The sequence below is a fragment of the Pelodiscus sinensis genome, chromosome 2 (genome assembly GCF_049634645.1).
Source record: "Pelodiscus sinensis isolate JC-2024 chromosome 2, ASM4963464v1, whole genome shotgun sequence".
Lineage (NCBI taxonomy): Eukaryota > Metazoa > Chordata > Testudines > Trionychidae > Pelodiscus > Pelodiscus sinensis.
In genome coordinates, this window is record NC_134712.1 from 105,852,780 (window position 1) to 105,874,993 (window position 22,214).

The window sequence follows — 22,214 nt, forward strand, 5'->3', positions numbered from 1 at the left end:
CTATTTGGTATTTGATGAGTTACTCCTTTAGTCCTGAGTTTGTCACAGGGACAGAAATAGATGTGAAATCTTCTGAACAGGGGAACAGACAGCAAAACAAACATTAGAGGGGAGTTAACCTTTCCCTATGCTATCCAAAACTAAAAAAAATGTTTGGCTAGAGTTTCCCCTACAATATGTACCAGTTCCGACTTACATACAAATTCAACTTAAGAACAAACCTACAGTCCCTATCTTGTACGTAACCCGGGGACTGCCTGTACTAAATTAATGCAAGCTAATATGGTACCCCATTAGCATATGCTAATTCTAAGAAACCATTCAAATATTCAGGAAAAATGATTCCATAATTCATTCAATGACTTTATCGGATATCCACAGTTGACAGTTAAGAAGTTTTAGGTTTTTTTTTTATTTTTCCTGTTGGATACACCATCAGTGTTCCCTCTTAAGATTTTACGTCCGTGAGTGTAGTGAGTTATGTCTTGTGTACCAGTATTGAGGTCATGTGTAGCAATATTGAGGTCGATATAGATTCCTTGACAGATGCACACAGTCCATTTTTTTTCATTTTGCCATTTCCCACAATTTTTTCTTTTTTGGAAATGACTAGAGTAATAACAAACACACAGATGGAGTTTACTGGATGATGTCATTTATGCATGGAGTGTCCTATTAAAATGTATAACGTTACACTGTTCACTTAATCGACTTCCCAGATTTACACTTAAGTCAAGGAAGTAAGGTTATTTGAAGATGAACATATTTAGGGAAATTAGTGTGACAGTTTAGGAGAGAGATAAGGTCAAATCTGCAAACATTAGCAACCAGTGTCATCATTTTCCTACTTGTCGTGAATGTTGGAAAGAATGTGCAGCAGCATTTAACTGGCAACCAGGGGGTAACAATGGGCAAGATTGATCCAAGTGGACCTTGGAAAAATGTAAAGTCCAGAGTATGACAGTACTGCATCTCAGAAAGGTTGTTTGCTAAAACAAAGAAATTTCTTGAGGTCAGAAGACTGCATCATGTCCTTCCTCTGATCCAGTACTTTAGATCACATATTATCAAAGTGTTATGCCAACATCCACTAATTAGGCATGATCGTGCACAGTTTTAACAAGGAAAAGGGCTTAGAGAACTGGTGGCCAGCCTGGGCTGTAATAAACAATTTGAATGTCCTGTTTCTGGGCTCCATGTGTATTCCCTTTCCCGTGACAGCTGATTCTCAAGATATTTAATTGGCAAGTAGTTAATAAAAATACCCATTCTTCTTGCTGGACCACTCCACATCTGACACAACATAATTCATAGCCATGGTGAGATCATTAAATAACCTGGAGGAAGAACAGGTTGGGTAGAATTTTTTTTTTTTTTTTTTTTTTTTTTTTTTTTTTTTGGGATAATGCAGCAAAAATGTTAGGTCCAATCATATTCCATGAAAGGCAGTGGAAAGATTTTCATGGACTGCAGTGGGAAGTGGATCAAGCCTACAGTGATCAGCAAAGTTGGAAATGCACATAGACGTGGAAGGGGGGATTGGGCAAAACATTATTTGTGCTAACGGAGGCCAAATGCACCAGCCATCTCTTGTCTGTAGCCTTTCCTCCTCCTCTCCCCATTATCCCCCCCGAAGAATAATCACCATATTCTCCACTGCCAAGGAAGCTAGATGTCTGCCAAACAATGGGAATGACAAATCTGTTCAGACTGAAGTGTCAGTTATATTAAGATTCCTGATAATGTGACTCAAAATCCTACAACTGAAAACACATTGGGTTTCTTCACTTTCAACATCAAAGAAGCTTTAGCTATTGCTCTCCTGAGCAGAGCATTGCTTGGTATGCATGCTTGTTTACTTCCTTCATACATCTGTCTGCCTCCATACACACCCACTCACACCACTTGATATATCTCTCTTTCACACACACACACACATTTTCATGTATTTAATTTTGTGCTGGAGATTGTGAGTTTGCATCTCTGAGTCATGTGTTTCAGTCCTAGACCTTCACTTTTACAAAGCTGAATCTTGATATAACAGCTCTGCTGCTGGTGAGACTGATACTTGCATGAACCAGGCATGTGTCCAATTATTATCAGCAAGATCACCAGAAACTCTCACTTTTGGCAAACTTTCCCATGTTCTATCAAGACCCATGTAATATCTCCTTTCCTCTGTTCCCCGACGTTGTTGACTGCAAAGATGTAGATGGGTAAAAATCTCCACAATCAGCTTCCTGCTCCTGCCCATCTCCTTCAGTTTTGCTGTTATCTATTTTTATGACATCATCATTCAGCACAATGGAAACTATTTTGACATCACAAAATCTGAATGGGGAACAATACTTCAGGGAATCAGGTAGAAGGAGGTGTTGATTAGGTATGCCAGAGCTTCTGTATATATCCACAAGTATATGAATAATCAGAGAGAAAAAGAAAAAAGAAAAGGGGGGCGGGAAGAAAAGGTTAAGTATTAGGAAAAGTAGATAAAGATACAGTATTATCAACTAGTTTTAGGCAAATTAGTTGTGTTTAAAAAGGGTTTTAGAAAAGCTAATATCAAGAGGAATCTGCTACAACAACGTGGGTGTGTAGAGGGGTGTCTGTGTGGAGGAGCAAATAGAGGAGGGATTGAAGCAAGCCCATAAAGTGCTGTGATCCCCAAATATGCTGTCGTGTCCTAGTGCATGAACACTACATAGTGAAATTGACTAGGAAAAACGAGAAGCTGGCCAACTAGAGACATGAGAAGAGAGTGAGGAGAAGGAAGAGCTGATGCTTCACATGCCAGATTCAGACTATGAGAAGACTGACTTTCCCTCAGACTGCCCCAGAGGGACAACCTCACTGTGCCCCGGATCCAGCCAGAGCATAAAGAGGACCAGGGCAGCCACTTCCATGCAGCTTTGCCAGCAGGAAAGTGAGCGGTGAGTGCTGCTGCACAGCTCTGCAAATGTGGTGGGCGGGCCTAAAAATTTTTATGCACAGACATGCAGGCGCGTAGCTTAGAGAGAGCTATACACATCATATGTGTGTAGAGAGCTAAGCTGGGGTCCTTTCTCTATGCATTTAAACCTCTAATAAATACTTTGTAGGCCAAATTAAGCCCCCAGTTACACCTCTGCCACTCCATTGTCTTCAGTAGATTTGCACTATGTAACTGATTGAAACTTGGGGCTGGATTCCATTACTCTAATTCACACTATGTAGTACTGTCCTTCCTAAGTTGTCCCCTTGACTGTAGAGTAATGTAGGATCCAGTACATGTAAGGATGATGGACTCTCTCCCTTAGTAAGCAGCTGTGTTGCTGCTGAAGAAGAAATAGAATATAGGTTGCTTCCTTTTTAGTTATGTTGGCTAAAGGCAGTAAAACATACTTTTGTTCACTAAAGTGAGCAGGTATAATTCTGATACATGTGTGAGCAAATTTATTTTAAACTTCAGTTTCAGATTACAGAAAAACATGGTGTAGCTCTTAATGTCCTTATACCAAGTAAAATATTACATGATAAACATTTAAAATACAAGAAGTTGGACTAATCTGTATACAAGGGCCATTTTTGGTATTCACTCTGAGTTAAAACTAACTGTAATGCAGTAAAGCTTTTAAACATCAGAGTAATACATTTTCCTAACATTTTTCCTTCGTGGCACTAACTTCTATGCATTCTGGTTACTAGAGATACTTTTTATTTCCCAGAGGAAACAATGAATACAAATCTTCTAATATATCAGCATAGATAAGGTGTGTTCTGATAATACATGTATCCTCCGAAGTGAATGACAGAGACAATAGGGTTCATTGTAGCAGGACCTAGCTCTTACATAGTGCTTTTGTCAACATATTTTAGAATGCATCACAAGAGAGGTCACTATTATTATCTGCATAATAGTTTCTGTTTTAGATAAATGTTTAATGGTAGGGTAAGAGATGTTTGTATTGTACTGTTTAAATATAAAGAAATAAGTATAAACACACTAAAATGTTTCACCCTTCTAATGTTATCTTTAGTGAGGTGTATGACCCTTGGAATTATGGTGTCTCCCTAGGGAAGTTGCAGGGGGCTTATCTGTGTTAAAGTTGTGGGGAGAGAAACCTATCATGCACAAGCTTCTGGAATATTCTAGGGAGACAACTAGACTAATTCATCTCAATGGCCAGTCCCTGAGGTCCCTGACACAGTTGAGGAAGACAGCAAGCTGGTCCTTGGTATCAAAAAGAATTGAGAAACACTGGACTAAATTATATACAAGGTTCTTTCCAGCTCTACTTTTATCCACAGAGCTTCCATTGACATCTGCTGTGTAGTTAGGTATTGGCATGTCGGTCCTCCACTTTAGGTGTGTGTACACCCCATGTACCCTGGATCAGAGATTTTTTGCAGCAGTGCCTCTTCAGGTTACGCATGTATTCTACATGTCCTTGTGCCCTGTACCGAGGATATTTAGGATGGGCAGGTGAACCACTTTCAGTATATTCTCAACTGCCTCAGCATGAGATGGAGCATTTAATGTACCGGCATATATTGTTCAGGTTCTTTTTCCTGTCTCTGGTTATCTTTTTTTCTTTAATTTTGTCTTCTACCTGATCATTTAGTAGAGGAGTTTGTTGATAACCCCTTCCTCATCAAGATTTTTTTAGTTTCAAGATCCCCATAAGCCAGGTTTTCAAACGTTGCCTCACTTGCCAGAAAGCTCTCCAATGGAACCATGGGCATTCTTGATATATCTGTTGCTCAGAGGAAATGCATTTCACTCAGAAGCATCTGCTTAGTATTTAAAAGTGCAGCTAGGAAGAATTGAGAGAGAAAGCTTAAGCTCTTAATGATGAAACATTCTCTCTGTCCGGCCTTGGCTCCAGGCCAAGAGACAGCCTGCTGGATATCTGCCTCTGAGTGAGCATAAGCTCCACCAATGTCTTCATATTGCTCAGAGAGACCCATAAGAAAAGGACTCGTCTTCTTATAAAGAATTCATTTTGGGTACGTCTAGACTACATGCCTCTGTCGCCAGAGGCATGTAGATTAGACTACCCGGCATAGGACAATGAAGTTGCGATTTAAATAATCGCCGCTTCATTTAAATTTACATGGCTGCCGCGCTGAGCCGATCAGCTGTTTGTCGGCTCAGCGCAGTAGTCTGGACGCGCCGCGGTCGACATCAAAGGCATCATCGGCATACCTGGGAAGTCGACAAATGCCTTTGATGTCGACCGCAGCGCGTCCAGACTACCGCGCTGAGCCGACAAACAGCTGATCGGCTCAGCGCGGCAGCCATGTAAATTTAAATGAAGCGGCGATTATTTAAATCGCCGCTTCATTGTCCTATGCCGGGTAGTCTAATCTACATGCCTCTGTCGCCAGAGGCATGTAGTCTAGATGTACCCTGAGAGAGAGTCTCATGAACATAGGACCCCACTGGAGCCTTCACCTCTCTATATAGCTATCACTGAGGTTCCAGGCTCTGCTGGTACCAACCCTGTGTCAGGTGATTTGAGATCCTCTAAGACTAAAGGCTCCAAACATACCTTGGTATCAAGCTCATCCTCCATTTCGCTGAACCAAGACCGTTCAGCAATAGAAGTCTAAGCATTCTACTTCTAAAAGGGCAGTAACTACAGCCCTTTCCATATCTAAGCTAACCACCAAGATGCCAGTGGTGCCAAAGAGGTGTCACACTTCTCATGTTATCTTGGTTCTTCTTAAGCAACCATCTTCTTCAGTACCTTCAATCTCCATTGGACAAAACTGTCCCCTACATAGTTTCTGTTCTTGGTGCTCACTGTGGAACTTTTCCCCATGCCAACTCGAACCCACCCAGTATCACAGGAATTTAGATACTCCAGAGAGTTATGTCATATGAGTCAGAGACTCTCCTGCTAGTGCTAGCCAACCAATGTGTGTTGGTACAGAGATTGACATGGTCACCAAAATCAGTACTTTCGTTGGTACAGTTTGTTCTCTAACAGTCTCTGAGATTGGTAGCGCTCCTCCATTAGATGAGGAATTCACTTCTGAAGTGATTTCAGTGCAGGATTCCTTTGACCAATGTCAGGACCTTCCACTTGACATGTTTGGTGAAAGGGATGAACCTGTACCCTTTCACAGTGGTTTGAGCTGCGTTGAAGACCATCTACCATATTTTAGGGACCTTGGCACCAAAAGTGGGAGTGTGCTAATAAAATTTGCGGATGACACGAAGTTGGGAGGTATTGCCAATTCAGAAAAGGATTGGGATATCATACAGGAAGATCTGGATGATCTTGTAAATTAGAGTGATAGCAATAGGATGAAATTTAATAGTGAGAAGTATAAGGTTATGCATTTAGGGATTAATAACAGGAATTTTAGTAATAAGCTGGGGACACATCAGTTGGAAGTAACGGAAGAAGAGAAGGACCTCGGAGTCCTGATTGATCACAGGATGACTGAGAGCCGCCAATGTGACATGGCCATGAAAAAGGCTAATACGGTCGTGGGATGCATTAGGCGAGGTATTTCCAGTAGGGATAAGGAGGTGTTAGTGCCGTTATACAAGGCATTGGTGAGACCTCATTTGGAATACTGTGTGCAGTTCTGGTCTCCCACGTTTAAGAAGGATGAATTCAAACTGGAACAGGTACAAAGAAGGGCCACTAGGATGATCCGAGGAATGGAAAACCTGCCATATGAAAGGAGACTTAAGGAGCTTGACTTGTTTACATTAACCAAAAGAAGGCTGAGGGGAGACATGATTGCTCTCTTTAAATATATTAGAGGGATAAATACCAGGGAGGGAGAGGAATTATTTAAGCTTAATACCAATGTGGACACAAGAACAAATGGATATAAACTGGCTATTAGGAAGTTTAGACTCAAAATTAGATGAAAGTTTCTAACCATTAGAGGAGTGAAGTTCTGGAACAGCCTTCCAAGGGAAGTAGTGGGGGCAAAAGACCTATCTGGCTTCAAGATTAAGCTAGAGGGGTTTATGAAGGGGATGGTTTGATGGGATAACATGATCTTGGCATCTAATTGACCTTTCACTGTCAGTGGTAAATAGGCCAATGGTGAGATGATAGGAGTTACTATAGAGAACTTTTCCTGGGTGTCTGGCTGGTGAATCTTGCCCACATGCTCAGGCTTCAGCTGATCGCCATATTTGGGGTCGGGAAGGAATTTTCTTCCAGGGTAGATTGGCAGAGGCCCTGGAGGTTTTTCACCTTCCTCTGTAGCATGGGGCACAGATCACTTGCTGGAGGATTCTCTGCATCTGGGCGTCCTTAAACCATTTGAGGACTTCAATATCTGAAATATAGGTGAGAGGATTATTCTAGGAGAGGGTGGGTGAGATTCTGTGGCCTGCATTGTACAGGGGGTTAGACTAGATGATCATAATGGTCCCTTCTGACCTTAAAGTCTATGAGTCTGAGTAATTGACTTCTTGAGGGTATGTCTTATAACAAGGTTTTGTCTCTCATAAAGTTGTCAGTGTCTCTGTTGCTCAGGCTAGGTCTTCAGCTCAACATTGAGAAATCCACTTTGAGCCTCATGTAAAGGATATAAATCAAAGGGGGTTCTTCAGATGCAGTATCAGAGTTTACCATTCCGTGGACATTAGCATAACATTAACAAGCCACATTTTAAAAAATTAGGTCAGTCTGCAGTTGCCAGCAAGACATTTCCTTCAGCTATTGGAAGGTTTTGTACCTTTTTGACATGACATGCCAGATTATGCTGTGCTTTTCTAGGTGTGGCTCAATTTATATCTCCAAATAAATAAGCCTGAACAAATTGGTGTCAGAGACTCTATCAATTTGTGGAAGGACTCAGGCAGTGTTTGTGCAAGTGTCTCATTAACCAGTCCTCCCCAAATATCACCATAATGGCAGATATATCGCAGGTGTTTGTGTGCGGGGGAGGGAATTTAAGGATATACACCATTAAAGGCAAATAGTCTGCCTAAGGAGCACCATTACACTCCCAGGCAATCAGAATTGCTTGATTTCACTTCCTTCCATTAATCTGGGACAATTCCATTAAAATCACAATAGGCGAAGTAGCCTCTATGTTCTACATCAACTGACAGGAGAATGAGGGGGAGGAGAAGATTCTCTTCTGTTTGTGTAGAAGCAAAGCTATGGGATTGCTATATAGCCAATCCCATCTTTATTTCAGCAACTTATCTGCCAGGCCCCGATGACCATAATGAGCACTAGGCCCTGCTCAAAAAGGTAGCTGCCAAACTGAATTTGGACATCTAGGAGCTAGCAGAGGAGTCTGACCTCTTTTAATGTCACCACTGTAGCCCAGGTTGTGTTGCCCATCCAACCAGGGTACCTAAAAATAGATAAGCCTTTGTGGCAGACCCCCTCTACCACTCTTCCTACTTCCGAGAAGGTGGAAAAGAAGAAATGTTTCCTGGCAAAGAGATTTGAATACCTGTATACCCATCGCCTGGGGAGTCCTTCGTTGTGTCAGCCATAAATGAAAATGACAGGCAGGGCCAGGTAACTGGCACACCAAAAAATAGATAACAAAGAGCTGGACTTGTTTGGCAGGAAAACTTATTTGTCATCTAGCCTGCAATTTCAAATGTCTAACTCAGGCCCTCTTAGGCAGGAACAACTTCAAATTGTGGGACTCCATCAGCAATTTCAAGGAGGGCCCTGCCCAGGACCCTAAATCCCTTTCTGCAGTACTCCTTCCTAGATAGTCACTTCCCATTTTGTATGTGTGAAGCGGATTGTTCCTTCCTAAGTGCAGCATTTTTCATTTGTCTTTATTAAACTTAATCTAATTTACCTCAGACCATTTCTTTAGTTTCTCCAGATCATTTTGAATTATGACCCTATCCTCCAAAGCAGTTTCAACCCCTCCCAGCTTGGTATCATCTGCAAACTTAATAAGTGTACTCTATGCCAGGGGTTCCCAAACTTTTTGACATGGGGACCAGTAAATCCATTCACGAGATTTCGGAGGACCGGTAACATTCATTTGTATATCTGCATATTAATTAAGCAAATGACAAATATGCAAAGCTTTTGATATGGCCACCCACAATATTCTTACCAGCAAGTTAAGGGAATATGGATTGGAAAAATGGACTGTAATCCAATAAAACCCTGCACCACCACATCGTGTATTTAAAAGGGGCTCATTTATTTTCAGAAAGCTGACATCATATTTGGAATTTTTTATCCATATTCTCATTCCGGATGGTGAATGCACCAGGTTCTCTCCATTCTGACCCATTGTAGTGCCTTTAAACCTCACTGTCAGCAGTGGGGATATTTAAAAGGCACTGCTTTAAAATTTTTATTCAGGATCTGCATGCGCCCTGAACTGTCATGCTCCCCGCTGGCCAATTCTTTTTCCCCACCTTCCCCCCCGCCCACCCTTCACCAGCCCCGCTGTCGGAGGTGGATATAGGGCAGGGCGAGCGGGGCGGCCTCCCCGAGCCCCGCGCTTCAAGAAGCCCCACGCATGCGCCGTTGCACAACCGCGCATGCGCTGTGTCAAAGGGGGGGCCTCACGAAATTGTCCTGCCCTGGGCCCCGCAAAATAGTAATCTGCCCCTGCCCGCTGTCCCCGCCAGCCGATTCTCTCCCGATCTCTCCTGGGAAGCCCTGCTGCTCCCGCCAGCCCTGCTTCCGCCGGCCGGTTCCCCAGCCAGCCTCACTGCCCCCCCTGCAATCTCCCCTGGCCAGCTCCCGGCCAGCCCTACTTCCTCCAGCCGGTCTCTGCCTCAGCTCCCCCCCCCCCCCCCGCCAGCCAGCCCTGCTTCCGCCAGCTGGTTTCCCCTCCCTATCTCCCCCGGGCAGCTCCACTGCCCAGACCCTGCTTCCCTGGGGCCCATATCCAACCCCCCCCTCCCCAGCCAGCAATAAGAGCTCACCTGATAACCCTCACTATGCGTCTGCTGGGAGCCTGAAACATACGACTGCATCCGCCCTGCCTGGCTGAGGGCTTGGGGAACCCGGCACTGCACAGGCAATCCGGGAGCCCGGTACACCCTGGCAGCCTCGCTGAGGCCCGGTATTTTTTTCCCATAGTTTTGGAAACACTGCTCTATGCCAATATCTAAATAGTTGATGAAAATATTCAACAGAACCGGTCCCTAAACAGACTTCTGTGGAACCCCGCTTGTTATGCCCTTCCAGCAAGATTGTGAACCGTTAATAACTACTCTCTGAGAATGGCTGTCTAGCCAGTTATGCACCCATCTTTTAGTAGCCCCATCTAAGTTGTATTTGCCTACTTTATTGATAAGATCATATCAAATGCCTTACTATAGTCTAGGTATACCACATCCACCGCTTCTCCCTTATCCATTAGACTTGTTATCCTATCAAAGAAAGCTATCAGATTGGTTTGACATGATTTGTTTTTTACAAATCCATGCTGGCTGTTACCTATCACCTTATTATCTTCCAGGTGTTTGCAGATGAATTCCTTAATTACCTGCTCCATTATCTTTCCTGGCACAGAAGTTAAATTGACTGGTCTGTAGTTCCCTGGGTTGTTCTTATTTCCCTTTTTATAGATGGGCACTATATTTGCCCTTTTCCAGTCTTCTGGAATCTCTCCCAACTTCCATGATTTTTCAGAGATGATAACTAAAGGCTCAGATACCTCCTCTATCAGCTCCTTGAGTATTCTAGGATTTCAGAGTTGTGGTTATGCATTTTCCGTTCTTGTTGTGTTAATATTTTTGTTGTAAGTTATATCTGATAAGTTATATAAAAAGTTTGCATGATTTTCATTGATGTTTTATTAATAACCTGTGAATCAGGATCACACCAGAGTTGGTGCAGATACCTCTCAGGATATACAACTCTTTGGTATAGGGATCCAACCAGAGCACTGTGAGATTGACATTTCATCAGATGGGGAAGTTTCTCTCACACCAAAAGAAAATGCAAGGTAAGGAAGTTCAGCACACCTGCCCTGTGCAATGTTTTCTTCTCATTACTGAAAGATGTATGCATGTTTATTTTACCGTGTCACAAATATGGTGTGCTCTGGTCAACAGCCAGTTCCAATTCTAGTGATGTCACAGGAAACTTAAGACACTTCCATGCCAAAAAGGAAGTCTCCATGCTGGTTCTGGATAAACTATTATCAAGGGGTCTTGGGAACAAGGATGGAATTGTTTACATAAATTCTGTGGAATAGGCAGGATGGTAGAGCTGTGTAGTTGCTGCTGTTCTAACCTCAGGGCTGGACTAGCTGTCTTATCGGTTGTTTGAATGGATAAATTCTACCTCTGTGAATTTACTTTCTCAGGTTTCATAGAACAGATGAATTTCACCTGAAGGCCCCAATTATAGTAATGTCCAGTAAAATATAAATGTATGAATCCAGGCCCTTTCCTCTCTCATTTCTCTTTTAGAGTTACAGGAACATTCCATTTATATAGGCATTGTTTCTTCTTTGCTAGTATTTGAAGCTATTCAACCTTGTAACATCACTTGAGGCATGTATTATAATTTCACACAAATATGCTTCCTGTGATCTTAATGTGTAATTAATTTCATAGATATAGGCATTACATGGTAAACAGAAGATTGAGAGAGACTCTTATTTTTCCAAACTCTCTTTTCACTTTGGTCTTTGTAAATTACATATTAACACACGGATGGGCAGCCTTTTGAAACCAAAGAACAAAACTACATCAAAATTCAGAAGAAGTGGTCAACAAAAAGCAGTATGAGTGCGCCCATTTTCATGACTGAAAATATACAACTTAATATTATTAATTGACATGATTAATAATAGCATAAAAGAAACCTTGTACTCACAGACTTTATTTAATGGGCCTTCAGCTGGTGCATCTTTTCACACATTTCTTTGAAGTTTACATCATAACTGGTCAAATTCAAGTTCATGCACACATTCAAGCTACATGAATAATTATGGTTTTTTAAAATTTTGAATTAATTTTGAATTTTAATTTAAAAAGTTGTATGTATCTTGGGAATGACAAAAGAGCAATATTTAGTTCCATACTGAGCCATAGGTAGCAGACCCCTGTGTTAGCATGTATGTCTCAGTACTGCAAACTAATCATGTAAATTACAAAATTCCAAATAGATGGTATTCAGACTTACGGTGGCAGAGTTGCAGTATAGGGAGTTAGTCGTTTTGACTTGTAAGGGCAGAGGAGTATGTCATTGGAAAAACATATAACAAAGTTTTGTTTTGTTTGTGACTGATTATAAATGCTTAAATATTTATTTCTGTGATATTTATATTGTCATGAACTTTGTTACGAGAGTTACAATTTAAACAATGAATTATTTCATATTTGATACTCAAAGTATTTGTGATATAAACCTGAATTAATAATGCTGCATTTGAAGGGATAATATTATATTTCCTCTAGGACATTATATTGGCGGGAAATGCTATTTAATATATATTTTTTTCTGCTTTGAGCCAAAGAAATAAGAACCGAACAGTTCCATTTCACTTCTTTATAAATAAAGCTTAAATTCAGAGGACCCTAGATGCAAATGCTGTTTTTGAAAATTTCTCAAAAATAGAAACTTTAGACTGAATAGAAGCCCAATTTATCAAAAGAATGAAATTCAGTGATCAAAGGGATATTTATAAATACATTATATAATAGCTATAGCATGTATTAGCAATATTTGCCATCTGCTAGATAAACCTGTTTCTCGGTGATTTCTTTAGAAATGACAAAATAACTATACATGAGCTTTTTCTAATAGAGTTTGACTGTAACTAGGTTCACAACCTGTTTACAAGGAACAGTCTGTGACCCAGTTTCTGGAATATGCATGCAGCTTTTTTAAAACCACAAACTATGAAATAAAATGGAAGCCCTCTCCCCCTACTGTTTATATTGCAGAGTAGCAACTGCAGCAGTTTTTCAAAGGCAGTGGTAATAGGTCTGTCTTTATTAATCTTTCACATTTACACTTTAATAAGAACTTTGTAAGTGGGGTAAATAGACTAGATAAACATGAAGATATTTTCCATATATCATTTCTGTTCTCACCAAAGTGATCTTATTGTTCTTATAGATCCTGTGTAAATGGCACACTGGTATGCTCTGACACTCAGCTGTGGCATGGAGATAGAATCCTATGGGGAAACAACCACTTCTTTAGGTAATTTTATATTTCTTTGTTTCCTTCCACTCTTGCACCTTGCTTGCTTATCTATTTTCACTGTTTTTAAAATCTTAAGTCTCTTTTAATTTTTTAAATAGAATCAATCTGCCAAAGAGGAAGCGACGAGATTGGTTGAAAGACTTTGAAAAAGAAACCATGTTAGCCGAACATGATCTGGATGTAGCTAGTGAAGCTTCTTCTGAACCAGATTACAACTACGAATTTGCACAAATGGAAGTTATAATGAAAACACTGAATAGTAATGGTAAGAGAATGGTGAAATCAGATGATCCGCAAAGGTTGTTTGGGTCCAGTTAAAAAAAAAAATCTCAGATACATGAATTTAGGAATTGCTGGAGCAAACCAGTGATCCATCGTCTCTGATGGAGGCCAATATTGGATGCTTTAGAGATAGATGCAAGAAATGCAGCCCTGGATAATTATTGAATAAACGGCCATTAGGCTGAATTTCTTTCTGATTCTATCAGTCCATGGTTAGCTGAAGCACCTGGGTTTTTATTCTTTCCACATTATTATCCTGTTTAATGTAACTGTGAATGATGGTCATTTAAATGTCTAATCCTTTTCTAAATCCTTTATAGGTCAGACCACTATTATGTGTAAAGGTGAAAGGATGCTATAAATTTAACTTTGAAGTGTATTTTATGGCAATTTCATCCTTTCTTTTCCATCAAATACTGTTGATGATGCCATAACATTGTTAACAAGACAGTAGTTAAACCAGAACAGACATTTTGGTAAATTAGACCGCATTCTTAGGTTGTTTTTCACTTCACAGTGTTTTTTGCAATCCTCACTTACTAAAATCTGTTAAAGAATGCCTCTTTGTACTATAGTATTTGTATTTCACATGATAGAACAGTAAGATCTTTCTCTAGGTAATTTGCTTTGACATTTGTAAATATGAGAAACATCCTTATATTTTAGTTAATTTGGCTTGTTTGAATCTGGTCTGACTACTTTTGTCCTAATCTATTGTGTTTTCTATATTTTTGATCAAGGACATTGTAGACTTTAGCTGTTTATAAAACCCCTCTACTCACTAATGCACAACAAATGTTAGCTCACAAAAATGGTTCAAGAGGAGTACTGATCCTTCCAATCTCCCTCCATATGCATGCATTGCGGCTTTACATTAAATAAGTCAGTTAAAAAAAACCTGAAAAATGGTGTAGTTGTGAAAATCCCTGATTTATCATCTCCATGGCTAATGTAACTTGCCACAGGGTTCAGCTGTAAGGCCTGGGCAAATCTGACAGATTGTGTTTCAAAGAAACTGTCAGTTGTTGAACATTTATAACAATGTTTACATTCCTTGTAATGTCTCTGTAGAATCTATATAATTCTCAGCACAGAAATGTCATTTTTATTTATTAAAAGTTAATTCCAGATGTTTTTCTTCACTGCCATTTATTCCTTCACTTAAAAAAAAAATTAAAAAGCAATCTGTAGGTGGAGGGGAAAAAACCCGTTGCTTAAACATTTAAAGATAGTAGATTACATTTTCCATATCTTCAGTATGATCCTTATGAAGTAGAATTTAATTTTGTGGTTGCTTTCTCTTATCTGTATGTTATTGTTATGAATGTGATTTTGTTACTTTGATTTCAGACATAAAGCAAACACTGGGAGTTGGGTGTTTTTTATTTTTGTAAAATTCCTCTGCCACCCAAATTTTTTTTTCTGTCAACACATTCATTTGCCTTTTTCAAATCATGGCAGATAAGCATTGGAATACAGTAAACAAGTCTGCTTTTTATTTTTATGTAGATTTTACTGGTAAAATAAGTGACATGGTCGGGTTACTTGTTTCCTGTTGTGTTTAAAATAGTTTCAGCTTTGGGAGGGGATGTTATAGTATTTATAGGCCATTTTAACAAACTGGAACACTCAGTTAAATTTAATGTGTATCTTTGTTTTGAGGAGGGCTTGTATACATCAGTCTTAAGCATTTTATTGTCATTGTTATAGGGCAGTGTTTCCCAATTTTATTTGGCCGAGGAACCCTTTTCAGCTTTTCAGAATTTCAAGGAACCCCTAGGTTTGTCAAGCAAAAAAAAGGGGGGGGGCAGGGGAGGAGAGAGGGACCCACCAATTCATGAAAATCACATTCCTTCCCCAAGACACCCCCCCATCTCTCTTCTGTGAGGCCTCATCTGCTCTGTTCCCCTCCTCTCCATCACTTGCCATCCCCAGCCCTTATACCTGTCTCAACCTAGTGAGAGTGAGGTGCGGGGTGGGAATGAGGGATTTGGGTGTGGGAAGGAGGTGAGAAGCAGAAGCTCTGGGAGGGAATTTGGATGCAGGAGAAGGGGCTGTTGACTCAGGGAGGGGGCTATAGGCTGGGGAGTGTTGGGTTCAGGTGGAAGGTTGGGGTGCTGAGCAAGCCAGGGCTTGTGCCTGTGAGGGTGCAGGAGTTTGGGCTGGATATGTGAGGGACTCAGGGCAAGAAGGTTGTGAGTATGATGGGCTCAGGACACACATTTGTGATGTGTGGATGGTGGAGGAATGTTGTGGCAGAAGACTGAGGGTTTGGGGATGTAAGAGGCTCAGGACAGGGGGTTCCAGTGTATGATAGGCTCAGATTTGGGGTCAGGTGGTGCAGGAGTGTTATGATGCTGCAGTGAAATGGGAGTTTGGTCCCAATTGGGGGCTTGTTGGCCTGGCTTCATTTTTAAATAAAATATTATGTCAAACTCAAAAGGTTTTAGCATTGTCTTTATATATGAGAGGGGTGAGGAACCTGTTTTGAGTCAAAGGTCACTGACCCACAGAAAAGTCAGTTGGGGCCACAAGTGAGATGCAAAAAAACAAAACAAAAAGCTCCCCCAAAAAACCTCAAGCATCGCTAATGTGGTCCCAAATGTGCTGGTGGGGGTAGGGGACAGAGTGCTAGTGGGTGCTGGGGCTGGCGAGAGGGTGCTGCTGGGTGGAAGGATGCTGGCTCAGGTGGCAGGGTGCTGGGGCAAGGTGCTGGGACAGGCAGGTGGTGGATGGCAGGGCTGCCAAGGAGCAGGATAGGGATGGGGTGCAGGATCTGGGAGGGAGATGGGGGGCGGAAGGGGACAAGGTCCGGGTGGTAGGTAGGGTGCAGAAGCAGGCTGGATATAGGGTGTCTGGCTACAAGGGAGGGTGCGAGGAGGGGACTTGGGTAGGAGTTGGACCTCCCTGATCTGGCACCCTCTAGACCTGACTGGTCCCAGATGAGGAATTTTTGGACCAGGGGAGGTCATTTCAGGGCTCCTGGTCCCTCCCCCCCCCCCACTTCCCTACTAGGCTTCTTTGCACCTCTATCCCCTGCAACCGAACTAAGCTGCCCACCCCTGCTGGTTCCCTGCATTTCCCCCAAAACCATCCCTCACAATCCAAGGGAGTGCAGCACCAGTTCCCTGCAGCCCCTCACAGCCCAGCTGAGCTGCCCGTCTGTTCTGTATGCCCTCCCCCATCCACCTCAGCCCAGCTGAGCCCTGCACTGGTTCCCTGCATGCTTCCCTCACAGCACTGGCCGTGTGTTCTTGCGCAAGTACACTAACGTTCTCATGTATGAAATCAGGACTTCCGCAAGAACTACGATGTTCCCACTCAGGAATAAGCCCTTTTGAGCAACTATTCTTGCGCAAGAGGCCAGTGTAGATAGGCAACATGAATTTCTTGAGCAAGAAAGCCCTATGGCTAAAATGTCCATCGGCACTTTCTTGGGCAAGAGAGTGTCCACACTGCCACAGATGCTCTTGTGCAAAAGCACAGCTCGCACATGGAAGAGTGGATGTGGTCTTGCATAAGAACACTTGCGCAAGAAACAACCAGTGTAGACATAGCCTAAGAGTTTCCTCACATGAGCAAAATGAATTTTGTGTTGTGCACCAGTATTGAGTTCATATGGCTTGTTTGGATGTGCCACCCAAGTTATTAATAAATATTTTTAAACCTCAACCTTTTCTCTCTGCTGCCATGTCAGCTCCCCTGATGCCTGCTGCCCCCCCCACTCCTCACCCTCCTCTGCTGTCCTGACTTCTGCTCTTCTCAACATACAAGTACAGGAGGTGGTAGAGGATGTTGACCAGTAGTAGACATCCTGTCTTCCTCTACTTCTGGCCACATTGCCTTGACTTTCATTAGGTGCATTTTGGACATCACTAAGGCATTATGGCATATCCCAGCCTCCTTGTCTCCTAATCCCAAGTGTAATGAGAGGTGTTATTTTGTTCCAGTGAGAGAATATGAGCATCTCTGTTTTCATCCTCCCCCAGATTCCTTACTGGTGAATGCAGCCAACGACTAGTAATGCCCCTCCCCAAAGAACAGGGAAGCAAAATGCTTGAACCTATGTGGCAGGAAGGTCTATTGTACGGTGGGGCAGGATGGCTGTCTTCAACTCTGTATTGCTAACCATTAAGGGCTGGTTAGAAAATGGAGGTTAAATACCTGCAGTACCCTACCAAAATGTATGGAGCTACTCACCTAAGACTCCTGTGCCAAATTTTCAGCAACCCTAGAGGAAGGAAGGCAGGCTGCTTTAGATGTGGCAAATGCAGCTACAAAGGTCATGGCCACTGTCATCGCCATGAGAAGGGGTGCTTGGCTGCAAGTCTCAAGTCTGCCGTAGCAGACAATCTCAGCTGCTCCTTTCAACCTCACGAATCCTCCCTTAATCCAGAAATGATTTATTCAATTTTCCAGAAGTGGGGACTTACTCAGACCTCTTCGCAGTGCATCACAACGGAAAGTGTTGCCAGTTCTGTTTATTCCAGAATCTCTATGTCCTGGCTCCTGTGGGGATGTTTTTCTCCGTCACTGGGGACAACAGCTCCTGTACTCCTTCCCATCCATACCACTGATTCACAGAATACTGCTAAAAATCAGGGAGGACCAAGCACAGGTCATCCTCATAGCCCTGGTTTGGACTCATCAGCATTGGTATACTGCTCTATTGGAGGCTCTGATCTTTCCTTCTAATATTCATGGACCTTCACACAGGACCATGGCGTTCTACTCCACCTGAACCTCATGTCCCTCCACCTCACTACATGGAAACTCCATCGTTACATCCCCTGGCACTGTCCTGTTCAGAACAGGTTAGACATCCTCCTGGGCCACAGGAAACCCTCCACTAGGATTACCTATGCTGCATAATTAGAAGGAATTTTCAGTCTGGTCGAGTCAACATAATTTCTCTCTGATGCATGCTCCCATGCCCTTCATTTTGGATTGTCTTTGCCATCTTAAATAACAGGAGCTGTCAATCCCTTCTATCAAAGTGCATTTAGCTGCCATATCAGCTTTTCATCTGGAGTCTCAAGGTTCCTCACTATTCATGATCTCACTTTAGCTGCCTAGACAAATTTAAAGGGTCTAGACACATTTTATCTTCAAGTTTGAAAACCGGTTCCTCCCTGGGACCTTAACTTAGTTCTGCCCAAACTTATGGGTCCTCCATTTTAACCACTCACCACTTGTTCACTGCTTTTCCTGTCTCCAGGTAGCATTCTTCATAGCTATTAACTTCTGCCTGAAGGGTATCTGAGCTTAGAGCTCTGACCTCAGAACCCCCAATGCTGTTTTTTTATAAGGACAAGGTACACTTCTGACCTCATCTGGCATTCCTACCAAAAGTGGTCTCCCCATTCCACATAAAACAGGACATTTTTCCTCCCAGTGTTTTACCTAAACCTCATGCAAATCACTGTAAGCAAAAACTGCACTCTCTGGACATGCATAGAGTGCTAGCTTTGTATATTAACAGAATTAAACCCTTTAGGTAGTCCTCTTAATTATTCATAGTGGCGGCCAAAAGAATGAAAGGTCAACCCGTGTCATCCCAGCGCATTTCATTGTGGATAGTAGCCTGCATTAAAGAGTGTTATAATCTAGTGGGCCTACCTCTGCCACCACTTTCAGCACACTCTACCGGAGCATATGCATCATTAGTGACTTTACTGGCTCCTATTCCCACTCAAGAAATTTGCAAAGCTGCGATATGGTCCTCTATCCATACTCTTGCAGCCCATTATGCAGTCACCCAGAAATCCAGGGATGATGCAGCCTTTGGAAGAGCAGTCATTCCAAGGTTTCAACCGTACCTCCTGAATCTTGGCTTGGGAGTCATCTGGTTTGGACTGCACGTGAGCAAACATTCAAAGAAAAAAGGGTTACTTACCTTCTTGTAACTGTTCTTTGAAATGTAGTGTTCATGCCTATTCCAAAATCCTCCCTCTTACTCTTCTGTTGGAGCAACCTGCAAGAAAGTATTGAAGAGGTGTGGGACTCGGCAGGGTGCTATGTTGCTCTCCATGGAGTCACAATTCTAGGGGATGCCCAGACAGACAGCTGTTAGGGGGAAATCTTCTGGCTGACGTGCACATGAGCACAAAAACACTTTCATTTGGAATGAACATTACAACACATCTTGAAGAACAACAGTTACAAGAAGGTAAGGGTTTGGAGAGTTTGGGTTTTTGTTTTTAGAATCAAACTGAGGCACCAGTCCCGCATCCGAAAAGTATAGTCTTTTATGTAAATATTCAAGCTCTAATCTCTCAGATGCTATTGCACACAAATAACTTATGTATATGTGAGCAGTCTCATTCATGCCTATGGAAATCTTGAGGTGTATTAATGTTTACAGAATTGGGGCCTTTAAGATCCAGTTTACTGCTAATAAAAGCAATCCTTCCTATTGCAAAGATTTCATGCAATATTCTAAATTGGATTACATGAAATATGCAAGTCCTGGTGAGTGCCTTATGTGGGCTATCTGATCTGGGGACAATTTTACCATTTATAACTTGCATTTCTTCTGTAGTTATGCAGCTATAAATTGGACCATTTATTGCATTAGTTTTCACAAAATTAGTTACAAAACTAGTGCAGTAGAATCTTAATTTTAGTGGTTAGCAAATTATAACTGCTTGTGTTGGAATATATAAATGCTCATCTGCTATTTAATCTGATTTCTGAAGATATTGGAAATGTTACTTGAAATTAGAAAACTGTTGTTTCCGAATGTTACAAAGAATATTCTTTACCCTATGATTTGATTCATGTAACAAATGTTAATTGTGATATATAGTAGCAGATGTCTGGAGAGATCTTTTATTCGATCATGGATAAATCACTTTCTGGCATCAGTTAAATAATAGTCTTTGAGTAATTTAGCAAACCCTTCTCTCGATTCATCTTTAGTATTATTTCCTTTACATCCAAACACAGTAACATCTTTTCATTTCTGCCAGGCTTGTCCTTTATTTTCTGTGTAATGTTTAATTTCTCATTCTTCTGTATAATTATGGTTTCAGAATAGTTAAGAGATGATGTTTTAAAACTTGCATATTTGAAGTTAAGTCCATTTGCATTATACAAGTATTTATTATGAGTATTATAGACAGGCAAAGAAGTAATTCAGTTTGTATGCTTCTATCAAAACTCCATTCAAGCAAAAATAATTTTTGCTTCAAAATATATCTGGAATTTAAAAATAACTCTCCATTCTAATGCCAATACAAATTGTGGCTACTTAGGAAAGAGGCTACTATTTTGGGCAATTTAAAACATGTAGCATATCATTTAATATCATGTGAAATGTTAAATATTTATATTTGCAAGTTTTTACTTTGTATTTCATAATGGCTATAATTTTGGTATCCCTATAAATCTATGTGCAAAGCATGAGTTATATTTTTCCTGCCACAGTGATAGGATTAAAATAGTAACTTGCAGTTGTTTTCAGTTTTTCCAAAGGTATGTTGAGAAGATATGTATTTTAAATTAATACTTGTAATGATGCTAAAAATGATGCAGATAAACACAATCACACTATTATAGCAGCTCACAGGCAGTCTCCACTAATGTTCTGATCTATGAAAAATTGAGTTTTATGAAGAACTCCTGGTTCTTAGTGTGTACTGCTCTACAGAGCCTCTGTTTAACATGGCACCTCTAATATTGATATTTCTGCCCATGCAACACCAGTATTATGTATTGATTCTAACAGGACTTGATTTTTGGATCAGAGGAGGACCACTGGCATCTAAGGGCTTGTCTGCACACCCCCATAGTTTGGCCTACAGAGGTGTGAACTGCACCATGCACAAGTGTGCTTGTGACTGTGTTAACGTGAACTATATAACTTTTACATTGTGTTCACTGGATCAAGATGGGCAGTTACAGCACACGGCCTTGCATCACATCCTCACCTGCTAATACAGAGAAAGTGAAGTTTTCCTTTTACTTCCTTCCTTCCTTGTCCTATGTCCATGTTCTTACAAATTGAATCCCCTCTCTATCATCCCATCTCCCCCCAGCTGGGAGCCCATAATATAATTTAAAATATAAAAATGGAACTAAAAATGTAGGTCTTTCCATTTTCTCTGTATGCTGTATCCCTTCTCTTGTGTACATTTATTTTGACTTTTGCATTATAAGTTCTTAGGGGCAATGGCTGCATTTTTCTTTGCTTTTGGAAAGTACCTATCAATTTTTGAATGCTACTGAATTGTAATTATCATGACAGGAATTGAATTCAAGTGTTGCTTTCTTTCATTTCTTCCTTTTCTAGATCCAGTCCAAAATGTGGTGCAGATGTTAGAGAAGCAGTACTTGGAAGAGAAGCAGAGTGCTCTTGAGGAGCAAAGGATGATGTATGAGCGTGAGCTTGAGCAGCTCCGGCAGAAGCTTTCCCCAGAAAGGCAGCATCAGCATGGCAGCGATAGGCTTTCATATACAGCTCAGACTGCCCAGCAAAAAGTAAACCTCTGGACAGAAGAGAGGTGAGAATATTGGAGATAAGAACCAAAATGAATGAGAAATACTAAGGAGAGGGCTGTGGGATGGAAGGACAAGGTGATCCCTCTTTCTGGAAACAACATTTTGGCTCATTGTTAAACTGCAGTATCAGACCTTTCTTCAACCTAGTAAAATCCCATTTTTATTTCACTTAGAGCTAGATCCTGACCTCTACTGCAACGTGGGGCTTCCTCGTCATTTGATTTAGTATCTCTCATGCACTTTTGAGAGCAGAATTTCACTCTGTGATATGTGATTTTTTTTTCTCCCCATGAACTCTTCATAGAT

At 41.4% G+C, this 22,214-nt stretch overlaps 1 protein-coding gene across 7 annotated transcripts in view; it reads left to right on the forward strand.

Annotated features, from left to right (window-relative positions):
• Window positions 1–22,214, forward strand: part of KIF13A (kinesin family member 13A) — a 190,482-nt gene that overhangs the window by 109,693 nt on the left and 58,575 nt on the right. For all 7 annotated transcript variants that reach the window (XM_075921170.1, XM_075921173.1, XM_075921174.1 and 4 more), the window contains 4 exons: window positions 10,778–10,908; window positions 13,035–13,121; window positions 13,223–13,389; window positions 21,700–21,910. In XM_075921170.1, the coding sequence (XP_075777285.1) occupies window positions 10,778–10,908; window positions 13,035–13,121; window positions 13,223–13,389; window positions 21,700–21,910 (596 nt within the window). The remainder of the gene's footprint in view (window positions 1–10,777; window positions 10,909–13,034; window positions 13,122–13,222; window positions 13,390–21,699; window positions 21,911–22,214) is intronic.